The sequence below is a fragment of the Cynocephalus volans genome, chromosome 2 (genome assembly GCF_027409185.1).
Source record: "Cynocephalus volans isolate mCynVol1 chromosome 2, mCynVol1.pri, whole genome shotgun sequence".
Classification (NCBI taxonomy): Eukaryota; Metazoa; Chordata; class Mammalia; order Dermoptera; family Cynocephalidae; genus Cynocephalus; species Cynocephalus volans.
The window spans coordinates 199,910,829-199,923,777 of record NC_084461.1 but is presented as its reverse complement, the minus strand read 5'-3'; the positions used below and the strand labels follow the sequence as shown (position 1 = coordinate 199,923,777).

The window sequence follows — 12,949 nt, the reverse complement described above, 5'->3', positions numbered from 1 at the left end:
TTATATCTAATAATAAGAAAAAGAAAAGGAACTTTACAAGAATGGCAAAGATAAGAACATATGGGAGTTATATTAAATAGGAGATTTATATTTTCACTGCTATTTTTATTAAAGGGTCAATTACTTCTTAAAATAGCCTTTCTTATATAAATTAAGCACATTTTTATACAAATATGAAGAAAGACAGTTAAAACTCCAATTGTTTACAATTAAGTATGGGAGAATAAATTTTAATACATAAAGCTGTAGGAAAAACATCTGTTTGTGCAGTGTACATCCTTTGGGAGTATATTCCAGATTAAAGTATTTTCTCACGAGGTTAAGCCAGAGGAAGTTTTTATTTTAAAACAAGGGGGAAAAAAGATGATACTCACATGGATATTTAATTCTACGTTTTTCCACTGACAAAATCTAGTGAACTTGTCACTACAAAAGAATACAAATAATTACTGAAAAGTTAAATAACAAATTAACTGGATTTATAGAACAATGTTATAAGATAAACTAGAATTGCACTATTTGTGTTGCTTCTCAAATTAAGTAAGTTTTCGTAAACATTTTTTCACAAAACATTTATCAGGATTCATGGCTTTATTTTACTATTCAAATGATATATTTCATATTTGTCCTTTATTTGGTATATGCTATGGTAATACTTTTTTCCTGAATCACACTGTCCAATAGGGAGATAACATGAGCCACATATGTAATTTAATTTTAATAATATATTTTATGTAACTCAATATATCAAAAAACTATCATTTCAACATATAATCAATATGAAATTATTAATGAGATATTCTACATTCTTGTTTTTATATTAAATCTTTGAAATCTGGTGTGTATTTTGCACTAACAGCACATCTTAATTTAGACAAGTCACATTTCAAGTGCTCAATAGCTGTATGTGGCTTGTGGCTACCATATTGGATAGCACAGCTCTAAATGCCAGTAAATTAAAGTTTACAAATAATCCTAAGAGGAGCAAACACTGAAATGGCGCTTACCATGTGCCAAGGCCTAGCTCAAGTTCTCCTCCAGCAACTCTATGAGCAGCTGCTACTGTGATGCCCATTTTTCAGCTGAGAAGACCAAGGCATCAGAACATTACATGGCTTGGCCAAGGCCACACGATGAGAGAATGGGTGCAGCCAGATTTGAACCCAAACCACCAGGCTCCTGAGCATCTTCTTAATCAAAACTTAGCACTGCTTCTTAAAGACATTTGAACCCAGGCGAACAGACTCCAGAGCATCTTCTTAATCAAAACTCAGCATTGCCTCTCAAAGATACAGTGTGGAAGGGAACCCTCAGATTAGAACCCCAAGAGGCAATAAGTCACACTGTGCTACATGCTCCCGCAATTTACTCAATGGCTTGACAAGTGTTTCCTTCATCCATGAAGTAAGAAAAATATCTATCGCATACCTATTTATTGAAGACATTATTTTGATTACTTTTTTATTAACGCGCAGCATACCTGTAAGGTACTTGTTTTAAAAAAGATTTTCAAAAGAAATGCATTCTACATTAAATGCTTCTGAAAAGCAATGTACATTTCTGGTGATAGTTGGGTCTCATTTAGCTCATGGCATGATTCCTTACATAGACACAGGATTCAAGAGTCTTAGAATAAAGGAAGGAAAAAGAAAGAGGGAGGGAGAGAGAAAGGGAGGGAATTCTTAGAAAGAGCAAGTTACAGGTATGATCAGGTATTATCAGCACCATAATAGAATACCTTAAGACATCCAAATACCACAATTTTCTGAGGGCTTTATTTAATAGGTCTTTTAAAAATAAAGATCTTTTACAAATATTTCTGAAGCTAATAATCAAATTGAAAATCAAAAGCAGAAGAATTCTTTGTAATTACATAGCATCTGTTTTCAATATATCTAAAATTACTTTTAAAGAGTGTTTCATTGATCCTCCTAACATTTCTATGAGCTTGGTAAAATAAAATTATGTTTTGAGAGTTTCTGAGAGTTATTTCAAACAGTTTTCTTAAAGGATGGTGCATGCAAAGGACAAAACCATATTTGAGTATACTCTGCATTTATTAATACATGACTTCTCTTTGAAATTCACTTGATTTGCTGGGCTAGCTCATACACTCTTTTCTCACAGATTCTGGAATTCGGAGTTGGTGATAGGGGATGGTGATCTTACACATTTTACAACTAGTTGAGGAGAGTTAACAAACCAGGAAGAGAAAAGCGCCTATATGTTTTGCCCATTAAGTATGGATTTGCTGCAACAAGTTCCTTTTAGGACGTACAGATGGCCAGTGGATATGTAGGCTCAGTTGTGTCTCCATGGGGGTTACTTGAGCATATCCATAATCAATACCTAGTTACTGAATGGGGCACTTTTTGACAGAAGAGGAACTATGGCAGAGGAAAAGGTCTCGGCAATTATAGGGCTTTAGATAGCCAGAGGCCTTGCAGACAACTCACAAGATCTTCTCTGAGAGAGAAGATTGGAGGTTAAAGACAAAGAAATGACCAGGATGCAGTAAAGGTGGGGTAGAATAAGTGTCTCTAACTCTTATCACTGACTCAGCCTTGTACTGCTGAGTAACTCAAGTTCATTGTCTGAACTAGGCTTACAGGCCTCAATCAGAAGAGGGAAAGCCTCCCCAACCCAGATTCAGCCCCGCCTAGAATTCAGCCCTGTGCCCCTGCCGGGGCTCAGAAGAAGGCAAAGACATGCCACTACATTACTGACAACTTCCTCTTTACTGTCAGACTGCAGCATGGCCACCAAGAAATTACCTTAACCATGAGGCCCTTGGTGTGCTCAGTCGTGCCTCAGCCCAAGGCCACATGACCATATTTGTAGAGGGCCTGTGCTTTCAAAACCAAAACTCCAACTCATGACCTAACAATGATATTTTTTTTCTAATTTGAGAATGTATTAACATAAAAAGAACTAAAAGGGTATAAAAATGAACAAATTGACCTTAAAATAATTTATTTACATAAAATTGTAACTGCTGCAGAAAATCCAGTGTGTGTGCTTGCCTAACATGCAGACAGCTTCAGTTGTATTTCTTCTGACAATATGAAATAGCTAACTCAGGGATGGAAAACGACTATGCATGTTAGCCTGGTGACAAGTGAAAGGAAGCACAGCAGAGTTACAAACATCAAGGGAAAATACCCTCCATCCCACTTTTAATTACCATCCCGCTCTCTCCCCTCTCCAAGGTTCACATAAAAGCTAGGTTGATCCAAGAGCTGGAAAAGGTCCGATTTAGAACCAACAGCAATGAAGACAGCCCAGGACTCAGCTGAAACTCAGCCCTGAGCCAACAGCCCACCTCTTCAGTTTGATTCTGTTGCTTTTTGGCAAAGTTTCTGCTACTACTCAGAAAAGTGTAATCATTTATATGAATAATAGTTTCCCAAAGTATGGACTCTACTCCAGGATAAAATTATCTCTTGAACTCTAGTAGAATCACAACACAACTTTTTTTTAAATTGCTTTAGTTCTGTGAATATGCAGAGAAGAAAACTGCAGTAAAGTAGCATTTGTTCTTAAAGCGCAATTACTGAGCAGCTGCGGGCTGCTCCAGCAATGAGACACAATCATCATGCCAATTGTCTAGAAATTAGTCCAGTTTATGGCGAAGATTCAGTTTTAGAAAGTCCAATTCCAACAGTGCATTATCACAGAGGCATACTCAAAAAACTTAAGAATTGACTGGTAGGTATCTAAACAGCATATGAGCTGAACATTTTTATAGGCGTCATTAAAAAAATTTTAAATATTATATGACAACCATGCTCTATAGTTTGAGTAGTCCAAAGGGACATATATAGTAGGTATATTAATGATGTATATGAGCACAGACAGACATTGGCCTATGCCCCTCAATTCTATTACTACATAATCAAGCTTAGCCTTGCACCACTTTGGGAGACATGATTTCAAAATTCAAATGAATTAATCAAATTATAGTCATTAGCAAAGGTCTTCCAATAAAATGATACTTTCTCTTTTTTTTTTTTACTTTTAGTTATGTAACTTATTTAAAATAAGTTTAAAATTTTTTTTTAATTAAATACATAATACTGATTGTATTATTTTAGGAAAATAATCTAAATAATAATCTAAACTGTCATAAAAATAATACAATAATTTGTTACCTAGAATTTTATTGTGTGCTCCCCTCATTGCTTTTATTTTTATTTATTTATTTTAAAATATATTCTATTTATTTATTAATTATTTTTATTATGAATATTCATGAGATACAAAACTGATTGTCACCACTCATGCCCATGACGTGAGGGCCAGAATCATACTGGCAGCATACCCGCAACAACATGGATGAGCCTGGAGAAGCTTATGTTGAGTGAAATAAGCAAAGCAAAGGATAAATACCACATGTGCTCACTCATATGTGGGAGCTGAGAGAGAAAGAAGGAAGGATAGAAAGACCACAGTAGACCGTTGGTCTTGCAGAGGGAGAGAACATTCCTTGGGCTACAAAGTGGAGTGGGGGGGGGTGGAGGTTGGGGTGATTGGGTGGGGGACATGGGGTACAAACGTAGTAAGATACTTTTAAAATTGTGGTTCCCTAGTCTATTTAAATTTTAGACCATACTGAAGCTAAAAAACTGAAGGTCAAAGAGGTGTTAAGATATGCAAACCCTAAAATTATAATGTAAAGTACTGAAGAAACAGTCTAACGCAAAGCGTGGCATATAGTACATGGTCAATAAATACATGTTGAATGACATGTACTAACACACATTTTAAGGACAGCACTTACTGGGTAAAATGAAGTACACCTACAAAATACAAGATTATGCATAAAGTTTCATACCTTTCCATAAATTTTTGGAAAATGTCACCTCGAAGACTTTCACAAATTTCTTCTATGTATGGCTGGAAAGGATAGAAAAGAAATTCCACACTGCATAAATAGGAACGTATTAAAGTGAAAAACACAAACCAATGAGACCAATGAGGTGAAGTTCCCAATCATGCATTCCCAAAGATAGCATCTTGTCCTTGTACTTGCCCTTCCTGGTGCTTGCCCAGTTTTCCCTAATGGATTCATCAACACGATTATTTATTCAATAGTTATCTACACCACTAGATTCTGTGAAGACAGAGATAGGTCTGCTCTGTTCACCACTAATCCCTATTGCCTAGCACGTCTCCTGGCAAGTTATAGACATTTCTTAAATGATCAGGGCTAGCTTCACAGGTGTGTGATGTAAAAGGTCCCAGTATTTGGTTTAACATTCTGCTGTTGTCATCTTGAAATTCTTAATAATTTTTGAACAAGGTGCCCTGCATTTCCATTTTGCAGTGGGCCCTGTAAGTTATGCAGCATGTCTTGTAAACTAATAACAGCATTTATAATCTGCATTAATATTGACTTCTAAAGACTCGAAGCTAGTAGATCCATGGAGTTAATTTTTTTAAATGAGCTGTGTTATCTATTGATTTTCTACCATGGGGGAGAGTTAATCCTACTCCCCATCTTGCACATAAGGAGGCTACAAGACTACAGGCAGGTATGTTCCCAAGGTCTTTGAACAAGTTCATGGCCCTTCCCCTCCTGGAGAACAACTGCATCTACTTCAACTTCCTGCCACTTTCCACAATACAAGTAAACAGCAGAAACTTTCCTTTTGCATGTGATGAATTTTAAATCAAGAACTATAAAAATATAAAATGCCAATATTTCACAATTCAGCCTAAAGTTAGTTAGATAGCTTTGGAAAATATCTTGATACCCTCAACTTGTTGAATAATACAAATCTGATGTTTTCTGTGTCTTTACAGATCATCCTGAAAGTTTACAAAAAAAAAAAAAATGACCAGGTCATGGAATAGTCCGAACCAAATGACAAGTGGTAGTAAGTCTGCAGAAGCCACAGTAACCAAACACGAGCCGTGAGGCCACAGCATCTCTGCTGGGAGCCTCTACTGGTTAATATGCATACCTCCCTAAACAGGCTATACAAACATATAACTTTTACGTATACTTTGATCACTATGCTCTGATGGTACATGTTATGTTGAATTAAACTCATACACTTTTTATTTTAATAAAATCAAAAATATTTCCTTCACCTTTGAAACAAGAATACCACCTGTTCTATATCAATTTCACCAGAATATTATTTGCATTCATTTTTAACGAACAAAACAAATTAGTTAAGTGTTTTTAAAAGATACACTGAAGAAAAAGCTTCTAAATGAATGTTCCTTAAAGGCATGAAAATAATCTTAGTGGTCTTTGTATTTCACCTGGAACAATTTTTTCAATCTCATATAAATTTCAGGAAAAGCTAAAATCAGAGTTGTAAAACCCATTTGTTAAGAGGCAGTTTAGCAATGTTAAATGTAATTGACTACAAGGCTGTCTGTTTGCCATGTCAAAGTCAGCTTAAAACTGAAATTCTGACACTAAAATATCATGGAAACAGCAGAAAGCAGACATTTACATTGTATTTTTTGACTGTAAAATATTTAATAGCTAACACTTGTGGAGCTTGTGATAGGCAGGCCCACATGAAGCAAACCATGTGTGCCTTTCTCACTGAATCTTCAAGACCCCCTTTGAGGGAGAACCTCACAGATGAGAAAACTGAAATTGGGAAGATGCAGAAGGTTGCACGGGGCCCCCCAGTATGGCTCTGGGATTTAAACTCCAGGTCAGGTCAATGAATTTCAGAGCCCAAGTTTATAATTGAGTAAACTATACAGACAGGTCCTACATTTTATAAAAAGTCCATCTAATTATTTTGGCAGAAAAGCAACACTCAATTTTACCATCCAAATGCTCTAAGAGACAAATTAGTATTTTTCTCTGTAGAATAATCAAATTTATTTTGCATGAATACTACAAGATGCCAAATCAAAAGTCAACCTACTGTAAATGATTAATTAATCCAAGAAAAGGATAAATTAAATATTTTCGTTTATGAAAATCATTATATCATTCAATGGCATTCTTTTATATTCCTTATAATGCATAGAAACATAAAAATACATTATCCATTTGAGAATTTCCCTGTCCTTGCAAACCACTGCCACCTCTAAAGAAAACACAGAATGTGAAAAAGGCTTCTGGAAAGAGGAAAAGCCATTAAATCTACAGAACAGCAGATATATTGGCCTGTTTGTTGTGAATTTAGTTTTCCAAGTCTTGTCATTTAAGTCTACATGACTGTATTGCATCCAAGATATTAGTACCCAATGTAAAATACAATTCCTTGGTCATGACTCGAAGGTCATTCAAACATTCACTCTTGATTCTTGAAAATGAATCTTATTTCATCCTGAAGATCATCAATGCAAGAATCAACACCCTGGCACTACAAAATAAATCTTCAAAAGTTCTTGTTCATCACAGGTACCAAATGTCAAATGAGAAAAAGCTCTCCTTTGATGTCTTGTCTTGATTGGTTTATGAAACACAATGTTATTAGAAAGTTCTAGTGACCTTTTTCAAGAAAGCCTTCAAAGCATGTTGGTAGATGAGCGCATTTCAATGAGAAGACAAGCTATATTAAACTTCAGTTGTTCCAGACAAACCTCCGTAAGAATACAGTCGTACAAATCAATTCCTCTAGTACATATTATGCACATGAAAAAAGAATGTCACCAAGTCCAACTGTTAAGCAAATTAGATATATTTAAATGAAACAATTTTACCTCACCTGAAAAAGAGTCGATGTTACTTGTTTCTTGGAGAGATGACTTTGTACGTGTTCAACAGCTTGCTTTGAGAATGGCTTTTAGAAATCAAAAATAGTATTTTTTAGATAATAATAAAATGTAATAAACCTTTGTACATATACAATATCACAACAGATAATTTAACACAATTACTAAACAGTAACCTATGACAATTATATTAGCAAGCATTCTTTAAAAATCTGTTAAATATTTATAAGCAATCCAACAAATGCTTGTTCCTCTGGACATCCAGAGTTCTTAGACACATACCCAGAGGATGAAAAACATATCTAATCCCATAAGAGTTCAAGGTTACTGTGATAATAAAGTGTAAGAATCCTCTTATCACCTAATTAAATGCATACATCCCTCAATTAGCTGATAATAGGGTTCTAAAACTATAAATTTGTATATATAGGAAAATGAATGTATGAAAATACGCATGAGTATTAAATGCCAGGATTGCAAAGCCAAGTCAGAGTGGTAAGAGGCTCTACTTTAAGAGAAGTCTTGCTATAACCACAGTGCAGGGAACTAGTGCGTAAAGAATAAAGCTGCTACTTATAAGAATTACAAACTGTATCCTCCCCCAAACTTCAAATTGTTTCTTCTTTAATAATGTGCAAGAAGAAGAAATGCTGAAAAATGATCATGTGGCTAAAAACCCTCCATATTATTTGAGATAGGTGAAAACAAAGTTTAAAGAACCTTTCCCATTGAACATCTGGCATCCTCTCAGGGTTCAGCCATTCCCCAGCAAGATGGCAAGGCAGAGAGCATCACGATTATCTATAGCTCAGAAATTCTTTCTACTACGATCACTGTGGATCCAAAGAACGATAAAGCCATGCTAAAAGAGATGTCCTCTTTAGCCACAGTTATTCAGATGATGTAAGAATAGTAAACAACACAATGAATGCAGAGGCACTAAAATATATCATTATCATGAACAGTGCTGTCCAATCAGACTTTCTGCGATGATGGAAATGTTGTGTACCTGTGCCGTCTGATACAGGAGCCACTAGCCATATGTGGCTATTGAGAACTTTAAATGTAGCTCATGAGGAACTGAGAAATTAAATTTTTTATTCCATTTGATTTTAATTAATTAAACTTACATTTAAATAGCCACATGTGGCCAGTGGCTACCGTATTGGACAGAGCAGGCCAGGACTGTTAAGGCCACTCCTTTGGAAAGCAGTCTTAATGCAGAAACATTGAATGGTAAATTTTCATTACTAACTATTCCACTTACTCCTAGTGGAATTAATTTCCTAGTTTATTCTTTTTTTTTTTTTTTTTTTTTTAGGTATACCTGTTCCCCAATGTTCATCGCAGCACTCTTTACAATAGCCAAGAGTTGGAACCAGCCCAAATGTCCATCATCAGATGAGTGGATACGGAAAATGTGGTACATCTATACAATGGAATACTACTCAGCTATAAAAACGAATGAAATACTGCCATTTGCAACAACATGGATGAACCTTGAGAGAATTATATTAAGTGAAACAAGTCAGGCACAGAAAGAGAAATACCACATGTTCTCACTGATTGGTGGGAGCTAAAAATTAATATATAAATTTCCTAGTTTATTCTAATAACCAAATTAGACTGTTTAGCTGAAACAAGAAAAAAAATTCTTTACAAGAAAAAATATTATTTCAACCACTATTTAACTATTAGTGATCAAAATTAACATAATAATTACAATCCCCCTTCTTGATTCAAAGAAACCATTTATGATTTATATTTACCAATATTTGATTAGCCTAATTGTTAAAGTATAGCTAAATTAAAAATAAAACAGATTAATTTTCTTTAGAAGAGCTAGAATTGAGATTAACATTTTTTTTAATTGACCCAAATCAGCTATCACATTTCATCAATTTTTCCAGTGAAAGTATCAGCTTTTGGAAAGACAGTGAAACAACTGATAATGTGTCAGTATTAGCAGGGAACAAATGACAAAACAGAAGAAATGGGTTCCATCCTGGATACACATTTTTTAAATTTTTAAACCTCTTCCTACTATTTTATTTTCACTCTGGAAACAGCAAATGCAATCTCATATTCATTAGTACTAAAGTAATAGAATAAAATGAAATACTTACATGTGAACAAGAAAGGAGCTCCTTCATGATATAGGCATCATAAATTTGTCGACTTCTACAAAGGCGGTCTTCCTCATTATCAAGCTTTTCATATTCTTTTATCTAGATTTTTTAAAGTTAACATTGTTAAGTTATGTCTTCCCAGTAACTTATTTTATTATAAGATATTACTAGCCCAGGCAGAAACCACTTCCATGAGATAAACCACATTACTGAACCACCTATTCCATAGGAAATAACTACTTCTAAAGTTGTAATAATGAAGTTGGAATAATTTAAATTCAAAAAGAATCATACGGGGGAGAGGCAGGAGGGAGGGAGGTTTTGGTAACGGGCCACAATAATCAATCACATTGTATATTGACAAAATTAAATTAAATTAAAAAAAACAAAAAGAATCATACAAATGCATTTTTTCCCTGTAATAAACCTCTTCACTTAAATGAAGAAACACAATATTAGGAAACAAATATTGCCATGGTTACAATTATCTTACAATATATGAGCCATGGACAATTCGTCCTTGCCAATTCTCCTCTCCAAAGCACAAATAATTCAGATTTGGCTTTAATTCAGTTCCAAGAGTTATGATGGGGATTATTCTCACTCAACTACAGTGTTCCAAAACTAACAGGAGAAATAAAAAATATGATCAGAATTCCTCCAAAGATATTTCTAAAAATCAGCTAAAGCCAATAAATATATTAGAAAGTATAATTAACCCATAAATAAAACCGTTGGCTTTTCAGGTTGCACCTAACCCACACTGTAAAAGCATTAACAGAAAGGTTACTTCAGATATATTTTGCGATACTTAGGAAAGGTCACCTAACTGTTGTTAAGGTAGGCTAAATAATAAAATGTGCTTTTGTAATATTTGCCTTATGTGGAAATGGTCACAATTGCTCTAACATGATAACAGAAGGAATTGTTCCCATTTATTTACAGAAATACTTTTAACCCAAAAGGCAAGAAGAGAATAAAAACATAAATGAAATATGGAGCTAGGAGAAAGACTGCAGCAAAGATCTTTAATACAGCAACTGATTACTATGTATGACTTACTTTTGAAAAAAATATTTCCAGTAGTTAACCACTTACTATATTAATTTTCATAATACCTGAGTGCTCTTTATTCTGGTATGATAAAATGTGGGGCTAACTATTCCTATGGGAGAGAGTATAAACTGAATAGAAATAAAAGTTACCTTTTTACTTTATAGTCTGGGTTTGACAGTTTTGCAATCAAAACCAGCAATAATCCTATAAGAACTATTGATAAAGTTAAGGGAACAATTGGGGTGGAGGGATGGGTATGTGAAACGCTAAGTTTCCCTATGAGAGCTAGCTGGCTTATACACTAAGAAATCATGGGAACATCTTAATTATCCTGAAAGATTATCAGTGTTACACTGCAATGGCTGAAATTCACACTTCAGTTCCTGCCAGAGCATAGAATAGAGTTTTCTTGAAACAAACAATAAAACCTGACATAAGGCAGGTAGACAGGAGTACGTTAATACTCACCCAAGAGGAAAAGACAGTCTTAATGAAGAATCAGTCTAGTAATTCTGGTATAACCAAAGGGCATGGGCTTACCCACCCTAAATCAATTCAGAAGAGCAAGTCTACAGGGTGCAAACACCATGCAAGATGCAAATATGGTAGCTGCAAGGTAACAGGAGCCAGACACCAAAATTCAAAGTAGACTCAGGAAACAAATGATTTTTGTCTTGGTTGATTCCTTTTGTTGTGTTTTATTTCAGACAGGTTCAAAGGTTAGTGCCAGAATGCTAGGATATAAAAGGTAGACTGCTACTGAACCAAAGGCAAAGTTTCTACCTCAACATATGAACAACCTCAAGGATTAATAAACCTTCATAGAATTATTATACTTGTAAACAAGGGTAATGAAATGTAAATCTATGTTCCAGGATGCCCATAAAGCAGATTGATACCTGGTGAAACAAATGCCCATTCTACAGAAGTTTCCATGAACTATTAAATTCTGATTATACAGACAATTCTAGTCTCCTGGACCTAGTTTCTTGGATGCTCTGAACCACAACACTGTCTTCACTAAGAGCCTTTGGCTTTATAAACTCCAAAAAACAGAAAAAGGTAACTCTCAATAGACAAAGTAAGAGCCTAAAGTTTCTGTGGCTGTAATTCAGAATTCACTTTCTATCATCAGTGGGACCAGTAATTAAAGAAAATGCAATCAACTACCAGTTAACTCTAAACAGGATGTCTTTATTGCTACATATACATAGCAAATGCCATCTCTGATTCTAGCAGTTCAGTTGTCCAGGTAACCTGAGCAGGCAAATGTCTAAGTTCAAGGTGAAAACTCTTCCCTACTGCAGGATAAAAACATTGTCATCAATAAAAAGCATTCACTTATCATGTAGTCCCTTTCTGCTTTGGTGGTTACATAGCACACAGCTGAACATGCAGCTTAAATAACCTGAGCAAGCACTTTAGGTCCATAGCTGTCAGGGTCTCCACTTTCTCACCTCCTGTTGGTTCCACCTCTATTCTAGTGAGATGGGTTGGTAAAGTCATTAATAGTCTCTGCCTTGCCCAGTCCAAAGCTCTCTTGTCCTTTGTTTCCCTGACTTGTCAGCAGCATTTAACTCAGTTGTCCACTCCTGCCTTCTTTGAAACTTTTGCTGACTTCTGTGATCTACCCTCCCCAGGGGTCTGCCACATGGGCTCCTTTTTGTCAGTCTCCTTTGGCAGTTCTTTCTCCTCTGCTTGACTTCTAACTACTGAACTGCCTCAGAGAATGGTGCTGAGGTACCCCTTTTTCACTAGTCACATTCTCCTTGAGTAAAGAAATTCAGTCTCACAGTTTCAAATACCAATTATATTCTGATAACTAAATCTGGATCTCTACAACTCACTTCTACTCCTGAGCTCCATATTCTAAATATCTAACAACCCATTCGACATTTCCAGTTGAATATCTGCAAAACATCTCAAATTCAACATGTCTAAATAAAACCTCCACATCCTTTCTTCTCCAGCTAAACATGCTCCTCCACCAGTGTTCGTTATAACACCAATGAGTAAAACCATCCTCCCAGTTGCTTAAGCCAAAACATGATTAGTTGATTCTACTCTTT

The 12,949-nt window shown here is 35.2% G+C and overlaps 1 protein-coding gene across 1 annotated transcript in view; it reads right to left on the bottom strand.

The window, feature by feature from the left end:
• GRK3 (G protein-coupled receptor kinase 3) overlaps positions 1 to 12,949 on the bottom strand; it is a 138,098-nt gene that overhangs the window by 52,311 nt on the left and 72,838 nt on the right. Inside the window, exons 4-7 of the mRNA XM_063086772.1 lie at positions 9,822 to 9,923; positions 7,689 to 7,763; positions 4,835 to 4,896; positions 375 to 426 (exon numbers count right to left, since the gene is read on the bottom strand). Of these exons, the coding sequence (XP_062942842.1) occupies positions 375 to 426; positions 4,835 to 4,896; positions 7,689 to 7,763; positions 9,822 to 9,923 (291 nt within the window). The remainder of the gene's footprint in view (positions 1 to 374; positions 427 to 4,834; positions 4,897 to 7,688; positions 7,764 to 9,821; positions 9,924 to 12,949) is intronic.